This window comes from Pongo abelii, chromosome 11 (assembly GCF_028885655.2).
Source record: "Pongo abelii isolate AG06213 chromosome 11, NHGRI_mPonAbe1-v2.0_pri, whole genome shotgun sequence".
NCBI classification, from domain to species: Eukaryota; Metazoa; Chordata; class Mammalia; order Primates; family Hominidae; genus Pongo; species Pongo abelii.
In genome coordinates, this window is record NC_071996.2 from 76,989,680 (window position 1) to 77,004,086 (window position 14,407).

The 14,407-nt window shown below is 39.3% G+C and overlaps 2 protein-coding genes across 4 annotated transcripts in view; one reads left to right on the forward strand and one right to left on the reverse strand.

Moving 5' to 3' along the window:
• The window catches only part of CIR1 (corepressor interacting with RBPJ, CIR1), a 47,538-nt gene extending 46,610 nt beyond the window's left edge, over nt 1-928 (reverse strand). Inside the window, exon 1 of the mRNA XM_024243278.3 lies at nt 750-928. Within this exon, the coding sequence (XP_024099046.2) occupies nt 750-821 (72 nt within the window). The 5' untranslated portion in view covers nt 822-928. The remainder of the gene's footprint in view (nt 1-749) is intronic.
• The window catches only part of SCRN3 (secernin 3), a 31,722-nt gene continuing 18,110 nt past the window's right edge, over nt 796-14,407 (forward strand). For all 3 annotated transcript variants that reach the window (XM_024243275.3, XM_024243277.3, XM_024243276.3), the window contains exons 1-5: nt 796-1,015; nt 3,478-3,644; nt 5,120-5,301; nt 6,187-6,386; nt 10,422-10,634. In XM_024243275.3, the coding sequence (XP_024099043.2) occupies nt 796-1,015; nt 3,478-3,644; nt 5,120-5,301; nt 6,187-6,386; nt 10,422-10,634 (982 nt within the window). The remainder of the gene's footprint in view (nt 1,016-3,477; nt 3,645-5,119; nt 5,302-6,186; nt 6,387-10,421; nt 10,635-14,407) is intronic.

Sequence of the window (14,407 nt, forward strand, 5' to 3'; positions counted from 1 at the left end):
TTGAGCACCTCCTCTCTGTAGTGGACACAGTGATACATGCCTATGTTGTTTCAAATCGTTTATCTCCACTATTTCACTTAATCCTCACAATTAAGTCAATCATCCTTAATTTACAGATTAAAAGACTGAGGGTCAGATATTACAAATATTTTGTGCAAGGTCTTAAGGCTAAAAGTGACTGCTCGAATAACTAGAATCCAGGTTTGACTCCAAAGCCGATTCTTCCTACTTCACTCTTCTGCTTTTCATTACTATGATATTCACCAAGGTATTACACCTGGTAGACCTGTAATTATGTAAAACACTAAACTTCAACGAGGTCATTAAAAAGACACTAGATTATTGGGTAAATTTTTTTAAGATCTATCTTAAATAAACGGGGAGACTTCTTTGTACAGAAAAGTAGAGTTCAGAAGCCGTGATCCCTGGGATCCGAAAAGACAAAAAACCAGAATCAGCTGAGGGAAGTACTGCAGAATTTTGACGTTAGTCTTCACATATTATGGATTTACATTCTGGCCGACAAAGATTCTCTAGGCCACCGGTCTCCTCGCTGTTGCAGAATAAACGCTGAGGACCCGCTGCGTCAGCGAGCTGCTCAGCAGAGAAAGGCGAGACCACCAGGGCTTTAGGCCTAGAGAAGCGGAGGCTGTCCTAGGGATCTCAGAGACACCACCACATTCACTTCCAGCAGCCTCTGGGAAGGCAGTCCCAGTGGGCCTGATCCCTCCCTGGGTCTGTTTACTCACTTTTTTAATATTGGATTTGGAGGCAGGATGAAAGTCTTTCTTGCACATGAAGTTGGCGAAGGATTTCCCCATCTTGGAACTGGAACTAGGGAAAGCAGGAGCTAGATCTGTAAGCAACGTAAACAAACTCAGCCTCCTAACCGGAACTGCGTTTCCATCAGCAAGGGGAACTTCCGAGATCAAAGGTGACAGCTTCCGGCAACTGATGCCTCCGCTGGCCACTCCTCTCTCCGTCCACCTGTCACTTCGGGTAGCTGGGAGGCCAGGTGAGGGGCGCGCACGGGGGAGGGGCGTGCATAGTTGAGACAGAAACCGGGAAGACCCAACTGTGGCGCGGCACTGCTTGACCGAGGGGCTCCGGAGCCCAGCTGCACCGGCTGTGGTTTGAGCGCCCAGGCCCGGGGTGCGGGGTGGACCGCGGCGGCCCTTCGACCAAAGGTGCTTGAAGCTCGAGCCCATTACTTTCTGTGAACTCTGACTCGAGCTGCAAAAACTTTTCTGCACTGTTTTTCTCATCTATGTTATGAAGATAATAATTCCGGCCCTAACCGTAGTATGCTTGCGAGAATCCAACCGTATGATGTTTCTGAAAGCGCCGGCTGAACTAAGAGCGCGTGAAATACAATGACAGACAGCTCTGCAAGAATGGAGGCCCTGTCTATTTTGTCCCCAGCTGTACGGTGCTGGCGCCGAAAGACGTTCAATAAATACTTATTGAATGACGAATACGCGTTAGGAGTTGGTAAAATCTCTCAAGGCTTCACCTCCTCAGTGGGCTAGGTGCCATTCTAACCAGGGGGCAAGTTTCCTTAGCTTTCCCTACGACCCCAGTTAGGCAGCTCAGGTTACCTATTGCAGCTTGATGGCCCCTGGGACTCCAGGTGTTTGAGTGGACGTGGCTGCTACTGCAGCAGGTGATCCACCAGCCAAATTCTCTATCAGGGTAATGTTAAGAATAAACCTTGGCCGGGCGCGGTAGCTCACGCCTGTAATCCCAGCACTTTGGGAGGCCAAGGTGGGTGGATCACCTGAGGTCAGGAGTTCAAGTCCAGCCTGGCCAACATGGTGAAACCCCATCTCTACTAAAAATACCAAAAAATTAGCCGGGTGTGGTGGCACGCACCTGTAATCCCAGCTACTCGGGAGGCTGAGGCAGGAGAATCACTTGAACCCGGGAGGCGGAGGTTGCAGTGAGCCGAGACTGCGCCATTGCACTCCAGCCCGGGCAACAAGAGTTAAACTCCATCAAAAAAAAAAAAAAAAAAAAAAAAGAATAATCCTTTATGAGAAATTTTCTCTCCTACAAAATAATAACAATAACAGCTTTCATGTGAGTATCTACTGTGTTCTATGCACTGTGCAAAACACTTTACGTGCTGCCTTATTAAGTTCTCATAACAACCCATCAAATAGTGTCTTTTATTTTTCTGATGAGGCAGAAGGCATAGGGAAGAGAGAGATTAAATAGTCTTGCAAAGTTATATAGTGATGGAACTAACTATAAAACACAAATAGAAGGAGATCCAGGACATAAGGGTTGAAATACAGAAAGAAAATAACAGAAGCCATCAAGACATCAGACTTCTCCTCACTGAGGAGAAGAGGAAAACCCTTAGGAGTTTCAGGCTGAAGTTTTTATTTAGTCATTTTGTTTTCTTTTTAAGGAAACATTTATTATATTTAAATTTTGTTTTTAAATTGCTAGCATCTGCCTGTGTAAAGCCATCTTAACGTTTTGTCATTATTAAAGGAAAGAAGGAAACTCTGTAAAACAATGTGTCTGTTCTGGCAGCAAAATAAAGACCTTTAGGTGTTCTATTGTAAGTGAAGATCTAAGATTTTCCAAGTTACAACTGAAGAGGTAATCTAGATATTAAAGTATATAATTGCGATTTATAAATTAAATATGTGAACTTTCTCCTAGAAATATCAGCAATTTGGAATTATATTGACATATTTTTGTCTGAATCAATGAGTGTTTCAAAATTTCAGTCTCATCAGAATTATAATCTGTATTATTTCCTAGCTCAAATAAGACCCCTCCTTCCTTCCTTTGAGGAAGTACTGGGCACATAAGATTGTTTTCCATAAGACAAGTTCCAGCAATGAGAATACAAAGATTAGTAAGACATACTCCCAGCCCTCAAGGATCTCATTGTCCAGTAAAGGGACTTATATATACACAAATGTAATGGAATCTAGCCTTTACAACGGTAGAGCTAGGTACACGGATTCCCAAATATGGAAATGGTGAAACGAAATTCAGGGAAGACTTTAGGAGAGAAAGGTCTTAGAGAATAAATATGAACTATACACTAGAAGAAGGTAGTTCTCATTGCCATTTTCTTATTGAGTTGTAGTACAAGATTGAGTCCCAAGTCATATTCTTACTGATTTTTAGGCTATAGTATACAAAATGTAAAACTTTAATGAACAGCCAAGCACGGTTACTCATGCCTTTAATCCCAGGGCTTTGGGAGGCAGAAGGGGGAGGATCTCCTGAGCCCAGGAGTTCCAGGCTGCAGTAAGCCCTGATCATACAACTGCACTCCAGCCTGGGTGAAAGAGCTACACCTTGTCTCCAAAAAATAAAAATAAAAAAATCAAAGCTTTAATGAACATCCTTAATTAGATGTAGCAATAATATCCTTTGGTCATTGAGTAAAACTCTTTATTTTTATATACTTAAAAGTGTTTTTTTATTTTAAAACATCTGTATAATTTTTAGTTAAAAAAATGGAACCTTTTTCCTGTGACACTTTCGTGGCATTACCTCCAGCAACAGTCGATAACAGGATTATTTTTGGAAAAAATTCAGATAGACTCTGTGATGAAGTACAAGAGGTGGTTTATTTTCCTCCTGCAGTTCATGATAACCTGGGAGAACGTCTTAAGGTAGGTGAAATAAATGTTTTGTTAGCAATATGCCTTTTAAAAATATCATAAAGTTATTTCTATAAATAGCAATTTGGAAGAAACTGTAGAAGTTAAAATTGAGGAACTTACATTTGAAAAATAAATGAGTCAGAAATAAACTGTGATCTTTTATTTCAGTGATTTGGAGGAAGTTGAAATAACAATAATAAAATTATCCATTCTTTGAATAAATATTTGAATGCTTTCCATATGCAAGCATGTTAGATAGGGCAAGAGATTTAAAGTCAGCTGTCAAGCCTCTGTTCCAGGAGCTTAGAGTCTAGTATAGGAATAAGATGTGTATGCATTATACCCCATTATAAAATAGGATGGTTTAAATGCTAAATTTAAGTAACAGTAGCATGCTGTGGCAGCAGAAGAGAATGAACATTTAATTCAGCTTGGAGTTAGCTGGAATTTGATGGACAAAAAGGATTCTGATTCTGAATTGGTATAGGTTCTACTTGATGTAGAATAGGAAAGTCATCCCAGACTTTGGGAATGACAGTTTTACGACACATCAAAAAAGGTTTATTAGGCCCTATGTTAACACTATCAATATACATTTTATGTGGTTACTTGGTCGTATACACATTAATTAAAGGATCCTTTAAAAACTTATTTAAAAAACCCATTTAATGTGGAACTTAAAATGAGAGCTTCAAATTATGCTATTGTTGCTAATTCATACTTTTTAGATTTTATTTTATTGATATTCTAATATTAAAACATATTAAATATTAGACTTTTCTCTGTATCCTATGCCATATTTTTTTCTTTTGCTAAGACCACTTATTCATCTGTGATACCACTTCCACTTTATTTCTTCATATTTAAATATAGCATGTCCTGTAAACCAGTGGTTCTCATTCTTTTCATTACTGTGGACATACCTAATGGATGACTTCAAAATGTGATGTGAGATTCCTATGACAAAACTCTTGTATTCAAAGGCTACCATATGAGTAATTATATCACTAATCAAGAAACACTGGATATTGAGGTTGAGAACTACTTCCTTAAGCTTCAACTCACACATCTACAAAAATGTTTCAAGATATTACAGCTAGAGACCATCTTTCTCCTGAGCTCCAATAGCACCTTGTCTTCACTTCATGACCCTAATACTTTACACTTTATTTTATCTTAATGTACAAGTTTTAGTTTCTCAAAAGTGAGATCTTTATCTGATTCATCTTTGTAACTAACATATCTCTTGGCAGAATGTTTTATAATAGGAAATGCTCAGCAAATATTTGAATGAATAAATATTTTAGGGTTATTCTGAATATGTTTTAAGGGTAATGCCTTTATTATTGAAAATTTCAATTTGTTTATATTTCCTTTACCTCTTTCATAACCGTTTTGTCTTCTGACTGATTTTTTTAAATTCTGGATTTTGATAACTTTTCTGGTTTTGTGGTTCTTGCTATGACTTTTTTTTTTTTTTACAGTGTACATATATAGAAATTGATCAAGTTTCTGAAACATATGCTGTTGTCCTGAGTCGCCCAGCGTGGTTGTGGGGGGCAGAAATGGGAGCCAATGAGCATGGAGTTTGCATTGGGAATGAAGCTGTATGGGGAAGAGAAGAAGTTTGTGATGAAGAAGCACTATTAGGAATGGACCTTGTCAGGTTATTTTTTGTTACATTTTATACTACAGACCTTGTCTAAATTTATAATTTTTGTGTAACTCTTACTTGTTTTATTTTCCTATTTTTGAGGGGGCTTTGATACTTTGCAGTTTGTGTCAAAATGGTTTAAAGTACCGGCATGCAATTTCATGACTCTCAGTTTTGTTTGTTTTTTTAAAATTAATTAATTTTTATTTTTTTGAGATGAGATCTCACTGTGTCATGCAGGCTGGAGTATAATGGTGTGATCGTGGCTCACTGTGGCCTTGAATTCCTGAGCTCAAGCAATCATCCCACCTGAGTCACCCAAGTAGCTTGGATCAAAGGCACGTGCCACCACACCTGGCTAATTTTTAATTAAAAAAATTTTTTTTTTCAGAGACTAGGGTCTTGCTATGTTGCTTACACTTGTATTGAACTCCTGCCTCTAGCCATTCTTCTGCCTCAGCTCCTGAGTAACTGGGATTACAAGCACAGGCACCATGCCCAGCTTTCAGATATTATTATTTGGGAGAAGGGAAGAAGTAGGAAATTATAATTCATTGGAAGTACCTAACATACTTTAATCATACCTTAACTAATTCTCACAATATCCTCATGGGCTATCGTGCTCATTTTACAAATGAGATAGCTGAGGTTCAGAGATAAAGTAACTTGACAGTGAATTACCGACTTCAAATTTGATAGGTTTGTTTGACTCCAGAAACTTTATTTCCATGATTCCAAACTGACTTCAGAAGGAAAGATTTTAAAGTTAGATGTCATTTCATCTGTTAACTTGAAAGAAATTTTACTTTGAATCTAAAAAATCTCATGAGCATGAAATTATTTAAGAAAAATAATGGAAATTTATTTTAATATGAGAACTGTATATTTTTGTTTTAGACTTGGCCTTGAAAGAGCTGATACAGCTGAAAAAGCCCTCAATGTCATTGTTGACTTACTAGAAAAATATGGCCAGGGTGGAAATTGCACAGAGGGTAGGATGATATTTAGCTATCACAACAGTTTCCTGATAGCTGATAGGAATGAAGCCTGGATTCTGGAGACTGCAGGGAAGTACTGGGCAGCAGAAAAAGTACAAGGTATGGACAACTTTTTGTGATTTAACTTGTTTTTGCAATTAATAAAATACACCCTTACCTATAGATATTGCATTTAATTGCTTCCAAGATTAATAATCTAGTGTAATGAAGGGTTGAACTGCAAGGGAAATTTAAAAATTTGAAAGAATAATGAAAAAGTGCCATAAAGAGCTTTCTTGAAAAAGATAAAAAGGTAGCATTACCTCTGGGAATATGAATTTCATATAACCTGTATATACTTTCTTTGCTGCAGCTCTTGGCCATTTCATAGTACTTTTTCACTTCAATAATCCCTTACAATTTCTTCCCCTTTAAACTTTGGGCTGCACTCCAAAATCTTATGTGTAAGTGTGGAGGTGAGGAAATGGGAGTGGGGTTAGAGACAGGTGTTTGTGAGTTGGTGGTTGAAAAAGCTGTGTTGATACAATAGTAAAACACAAAAGTTTGATATCTTTGAATAAAACAACATTATTTGATTGTTTTAGAATGCTTTGATTTTTCATTCTCATTTTCTTTGTGATCATATATTCCTCTAATTTTTCAAGTGAGGAAAGCCAGAGATGTAAAGTGATTTAAGGTGGTAAATGAAAGACCTAGAATTTAAATCTTTTCATCTTGAATCTTGTCACTAGAACATAGCCTTATGTTTAAGCATAATCATGTCCTTCTTGGGTATTTAACTCCTGGACTCCTAGTTTACTAGAGAGATAAGATACACATGTGAAAATGTTAAATGGTGCATGAATGATACAGACACATAGATGCTGTGAACATTTAGAGAACAGAAAGTTTATTATTGTGAGCTAGAGGAGTTCAGAAAGGCTTCATGAAGGTAGCCTTGAACTTTGGAGGATTTGGGTGTTATTTTTTAAAACAGGTCATTACCAGTTGTTTTGATAGACATTTTGTTTTATGTTTTGCATATATGTTTATTAATATATAACATTGTAGTTAGACTTTTTCTTTTTGTGATAATTGGCTTGATAATACCATTGAGCACTTTTATTTTATTAAATGTACTACGTGCAAGAGAGAAATGAATAAATACATTTTGTTGAAAAAGCCCCACCTGGCCATCTAAAATGAACACCTTCATTGGGTCTCATTGTCTAGCTGTAGATTAATTTTGCCAACTGGTTTCTCTTTCTATTACTAACTAAGCCCAAGAACTAAATTGTTAAATGATAGGGAATTATTTATTAGATGGAAAATTATTGGCTGGGCATGGTGGCTCATGCCTATAATCCCAGCACTTTGGGAGGCTGAGGCAGGAGGATCACTTCAGCCCAGGAGTGTGACAGCAGCTTGGGCAACACAGTGAGACCTCAGTTCTACAAAAAATACAAAAATTAGCTGAGTGTGGTGGTGTGTACCTATAGTTCCAGCTACTCAAGAGGCTGAGGTGGGGAGGATAGCTTGAACCCAGAGGTCGAGGCTGCAGTGAGCTATTATTATGCCACTGTACTCTAGCCTGGGCGACAGAGTGAGACCCTGTTGAAAGAAAAGAAAAGAGGGAAGGGGAAGGGGGAAAGAAAGAAAAGAAAATTCTTCCATCTGATTCTATCATGACTTGGATCTGGTTTTTGTAATGAGGGTATCCCAAGTATGACCTCATTATGTGTCCGGAATTCGTGGGTTCTTGGTCTCACTGACTTCAAGAATGAAGCCGCGGACCCTCGCGGTGTTACAGCTCTTAAGGTGGTGCGTCTGCAGTTTGTTCCTTCTGATGTTCGGATGTGTTTGGAGTTTCTTCCTTCTGGTGGGTTCGTAGTCTCTCTGGCTCAGGAGTGAAGCTGCAGACCTTCGCGGTGAGTGTTACAGCTCTTCAGGCAGCGCATCTGGAGTTGTTCGTTCCTCCTGGTGGGCTCGTGGTCTCGCTGGGTTCAGGAGTGAAGCTGCAGATCTTCGCAGTGAGTGTTACAGCTCATAAAAGCAGCGTAGACCCAAAGAGTGAGCAGTAGCAAGATTTATTGCAAAGAGCGAAAGAACAAAGCTTCCACAGTGTGGAAGGGGACCCGAACGGGTTGCCACTGCTGGCTCCGGCAGCCTTCTCTTATTCTCTTATCTGGCCCCACCCACATCCTGCTGATTGGTAGAGCCGAGTGGCCTGTTTTGACAGGGCGCTGATTGGTGCGTTTACAATCCCTGAGCTAGATACAAAGGTTCTTCATGTCCCCATGAGATTAGTTGGATACAGAGTTTTGACACACAGGTTCTCTAAGGCCCCACCAGAGCAGCTAGATACAGAGTATCGATTGGTGCACTCACAAACCTTGAGCTAAACACAGGGTGCTGATTGGTGTGTTTACAAACCTTGAGCTAGATACAGAGTGCCGATTGGTGTATTTACAATCCCTGAGCTAGACATAGAGGTTCTACAAGGCCCCACCAGAGCAGCTAGCTACAGAGTGTCGATTGGTGCACTCACAAACCTTGAGCTAGACACAGGGTGTTGATTGGTGTGTTTACAAACCTTGAGCTAGATACAGAGTGCCGATTGGTGTATTTACAATCCCTGAGCTAGACATAAAAGTTCTCCAAGGCCCCACCAGACTCAGGAGCCCAGCTGGCTTCACCCAGTGGATCCCGCACCGGGGCTGCAGGTGGAGCTGCCTGCCAGTCCCACGCCATGCGCTCGCACTCCTCAAGTGCTGCCAAAATGGTAGCCCAGGCAGAGGAGGCGCCGAGAGCGAGCAAGGGCTGTGAGGACTGCCAGCATGCTGTCACCTCTCAATTAGAGTAATTTCATTGATTTTTACTTGACAGACTGTCATTTCAGCTGTTTTTAAAACATTATCAATTTTTATTTATCATGATCTGTTTCATTTAGTATAATCTCTAAGACAGGCTTTTATTTTTTCTATTTTGTATTTTAGTTGAAAACTTTGTTTATAGCTTCATGCCATAATATTTTTGGAAGTTACATATTTTGGTTCTAGACTTATTTATAATTTAAAAATTTATAGAAAGGACTACTATCTGGAATATATAAAGAGCAGTCAAAACTCAATAGTAAAAAAAGAACCCAGTTAGAAAATAGGCAAAAGATATGAAGAGTCATTTCACCCAAAGGGATATACAGATTTGAAATAAGCATGAAATGATGTTCAACATTATTAGCCATTAGGGAAATGCAAAACCCCAGTGAGATTTTACTACACCTCTATCACAGTGACTGAAATAAAAGTAAGAATGTATAGCTAGCCACTCTAGAAAATAGTTTGTCAGTTAAAAAAAAAAAACTAAACATGCAACTACCATACAACTTAGCAACTGTACTCCTGTGCATTTATCCCAGAGAAATAAAAACTTACATACATTTACACAAAAACATGTACACAAGTATAGCAGCTTTTTCCATGATGACCAAAAACTAGGAACAATTCAGATATCCTTTACCCTGTGAATAAGTAAGCAAGTTATCATACATTCATACCATGGAATATTACTCACCAATAAAAATAATAAACTATTGATATATAGAATAACATAGATGAATCTTTAGAGAATTGTGCTCAGTGAAAAAAGCCAAAAGTTTATATATTGTATTATTCCATTTATATAATATTCTTGAAATTGCAATTATAGAAATGGAGAACAGAATAGCTGTTACCTGAGGTTAATGAAGGATTTGGGGTGGTAGATAAGTAGGTGTGGCTATAAAAGGGCAACATGAGGGATCCTTGTGGTGATGGAAGTATTCTTTATCTTGACTATAGCAATACCAATATTCTGGTTGTGATATTATACTACAGTTTGGCAAGATGTTACCATTGGGGGAAACTGGGTAAAGGGTACAGAGTATCTCTCAGTATTATTTTTTTATAACTGCATGTGAATCTATAATTATCTCAAAATCAATTTAATTTTAAAAATAATTCATTTATCTTTTTGAATATGTAATAGATGCTCATGGCACAAAATTTATGTCTATATTTACATTTACATAGTGATTAGGAATCTTGATGTACAGATACATGCTTTATGTTAAATATGACTTTTCTTCTCCTTTCTCCTCTTCTTCTTTGAAAATAGAGGGAGTTCGTAATATTTCTAATCAACTTTCCATAACAACCAAGATTGACCGGGAACACCCAGACATGAGAAACTATGCTAAGCGGAAAGGTTGGTGGGATGGTAAAAAGGAGTTTGATTTTGCTGCAGCATATTCCTATCTTGACACAGCCAAGATGATGACTTCATCAGGCAGATACTGTGAGGGCTACAAGCTTCTAAATAAGCACAAAGGTAATTTTATCATATAAATAATATTAGGATGACAAACTGTATTTTGTGTAGATGTAATATGGGAATGATAACATCTGTTTTGAGGAATTACAATTAGTAAAAATATTGTTCTATTAAAATGAAAAATATTTATTTATTATAAACCTATTTTTTGAGATAAGTATTATACAATTGTGAGAGGGTCATGATTCTTTTGAAGGTCAGGTTCAGATTTTCAATGCTCAGATGCATTTTTTCAGTGCTTATTAATATTCTTAAAACAAAATTGAGATTACTTTTCTTCTGAGAATTCATTGCAACCTGGAGACAGGCTTCTTTGACTATTGCTGCTGCTGCTGTTATTTATTTTTGGGTAGTACTCTTATCGGTTATTTTCTTATATATAGAACTTCTGGCCAGAAGACAAACTGAGCAGATATAGGAATTCCCTCTTTCCACTCCAAAACTTGAGAAATGTTGGATAAAATGTTTAAACATTCAAGACATATATAGCTAAGTTCAAATACAAGAGGAGAAAACCACCAGGTACCAAAAATGAAGAGAGGGCCCACACAATCCTCCTCATCTCTGTGTCAGTTGGGGGATTCTGGACCAGATATACACCTTAGAGGCTAGAGTGTTAACATCCATGAGAATGTAGGCGTACAGGTGAAAAAAATCTATTTGTGGAGCTGGAACTAGACTCCTTATTAAGGCTATGAGTCTGAAAAATGCTACTCCACTCCCTACCCAGAGTTTAGGATGAAATTGAGCTGCCTGCTGCTCCAGGATGTGGATCAATACAGTTTCTTGCGACAGATTGAACTCTGAGCCACATTTATTTTGTGGACTCACCTGGAGCTACCTGGTGAGAAACAAACACTGATTTGTAACCAGTAAACCAGACAAGATCCCAGAATACCTGTATTTCTATACCCACTATATGAATATTTGGTATGACAAATATTTATATTTTACTCAGATTTCCCATGCTATAATGAATCTACATGTATTTGCCACTGAAAATATTTGTTACATGGGGATTCAGTTGAAGATGTAGTTTCTATGACTATTATGATAGTTTCTACTGTAATGTCCTCAAGTTCACTCATCTTTTCTTCTGCATGATTTAATCTGCTATTAATCTCATCTAGTAATATTTTAATTTGTTATTATAATTTTAATCTCTACAAGTACCATTGGTTTATTCTGTATAACTCCCATTTCTCTATTCTTTACTTTCAAGTTTTAAAAAAATCCTTAAGCATGTTTAGCATCTTTATAATAATAATTAGAGTGGCCGGGCGCCGTGGCTCACGTATGTAATCCCAGCACTTTGGAAGGCCAAGGAGGGCAGTTCATTTGAGGTCAGGAGTTCGAGACCACCCTGGCCAATATGGTGAAACCCCATCTCTACTAAAAATACAAAAATTAGCCGGGTGTGGTGCAGGCACCTGTAATCCCAGCTACTTGGGAGGCTGAGGCAGGAGAATCGCTTGAACCTGGGAGGCGGAGGTTGCAATGAGCCGAGATCACACCACTGCACTCCAGCCTGGGTGGCAGAGCCAGACTCTGTCTCAAAAAAATTTTTTTTAAATTAAAAATTAAATAATTAGAGGATAGTTCATTAACATTTAATGGAAGCTGGTTCTGGTTGCAGGTAAGATGGAATAAGTAAACTCTACTCTGTCTCTCTTTCTGAATATAACTAAAAATCTGGAAAGAATGCATGGAGCAGCTTTCTGAGGAGTCTTAAAAGTAAAACGGAGCAGTCAGCAGGGCAAAAAAAAAAAAAACCAGAAGTCAAAGTAGGAATGATCCAAGAATGAGTTTCATGGTTGTTGTTGTTCTTGTTTTTCTCATTTCATCCAGCCTGGTGTTAAACAGCATGAATCCCAGAAGCGTGTACTGGGTGTCAACAGAAAGAGCTCCAAGAGAAACCTTCTTTTTCTTGTCTGAGGAGAGGGAAGGTGGGCACCAACAAGACATAGCATGGGAGAAATCTCCTGGGAATTTTTTTTTTTCTGCTTTCTTTCTGTCTTGTCCCAGCTCCCAGGCAAACTCCAGTCCTGAATCTGCAGTCTTGTGATGGTTATGTGATGATGGTAGCAGCTGCTGGGAAGCATCTAAAACTCTGAGGGAAGGGAATTCTCTCCCACTAGAGGAATTGTGGTCCAAATACCATAGGAGAAATTCTGTTGCTTTTTGCCCTCTCTCTGTTTTCCTGCCTCTTGGCTTCAGAGGCAGACCCAGATGTGGGAAGCAGTTGGGCAAAGAAGGGAGACCACCAAGGCTCTGTTGTTCTAGCTAGAGGACCTGGAAGGGGGATCCCTGGAAGCCAGAATGTCAGGGAGAATTGAGGAGCAAAGGTAGCTCAAGAAAGGAATCCCATGAAGTTGTGTAAGAATGCCTGGGCCTACCCTAAGCTGCACATGGGTGTATCTGACCCTAAACAGCATACCAAAGCCTTTGAGAACTAACCTATAGAGTAGACAACTGCTCAGTTTCCATATAGTGCTTTTTTTTTTTTTTGAGATGGGGTTTCACTCTTGTTGCCCAGGCTGGAGTGCAATGGCGCAATCTCGGCTCACCGCAACCTCCGCCTCCCGGGTTCAAGCAATTCTCCTGCCTCAGCCTCCCTAGTAGCTGGGATTACAAGCATGTGCCACCACACCCGGCTAATTTTGTATTTTTTTTTAGTAGAGATGGTGTTTCTTCATGTTGATCAGGCTGGTCTCGAACTCCCGACCTCAGGTGATCCACCCGTCTCGGCCTCCCAAAGTGCTGGGATTACAGGCATGAGCCACCGCGCCCGGCTGATAGTGCTCTTTTAGGACAGCAAAAGAGCACTGCAAAAAGGTTTTGTAAACAACTGACATGGGAATCTAGTCCACAGAAGATGGCTCAAAACTATGATTTCTGAGGAAATGAACCAGTTCCTTGAAAGCTACAAACCACCAAAATTCACCTAAGAACAAATAGATAATTCTTGTTTTAGCAGATACTTTAGTTGGTTGTACTCAGTCTGCAAATTCTGTCTCCTGATTGGCAACTCAAATTTCAGTTTAGCTCTTTTATCCTTAGCTGAGCTGCTTGCAATCTGCCCCACATGTGCTTAATCAGCAATCAGATGGAGATTTGGGCAGTTCTTTTACATAGAATTTGGGAGTTCTCCTCTCTGACTCTCTCTTTTATGGGATTGCCCCCTCACTTTCTTTTCTTTTCTTTTTTTGTCTTTCCTTTTTTTTTGAGACAGAGTTTTGCTCTGTTACCCAAGCTGGAGTGCAGTGGTACGATCTTGGCTCACTGCAACCTCCTCCTCCCGGGTTCAAGCAATTCTCTTGTGTCAGCCTCTTGAGTAGCTGGGACTACAGGCACATGTCACCTTGCCCAGCTAATTTTTGTATTTTTAGTAGAGACGGGGTTTCACCATATTGGTCAGGCTGGTCTCCAACTCCTGACCTCAGGTGATCCCCACCTAGGCCTCCCAAAGTGCTGGGCTTACAAGCGTGAGCCACCACACCCAGCCTTCCCCCTCACTTCCTGCTGCTTGTGGTTGAGGTCTGGTTCTTCAGGCCAGAAAGACCAAGGTTTTCTATTGCTGTCTGCATAAAATGACACAGCATTGACCATGGGCTTCCCTCAAGCTAAAGCCATAACAAAAATAAACTTACCCTATGCTTCATTCTGTCTCCCAACTTTGACCTTTCCTCCAGAACGTTACTTCATTTGTTAATTGTAAAGAGCCTTCAGGTAGTTGTTTTTCTGTATTTTGTCCCAAGTTGATAGTTATC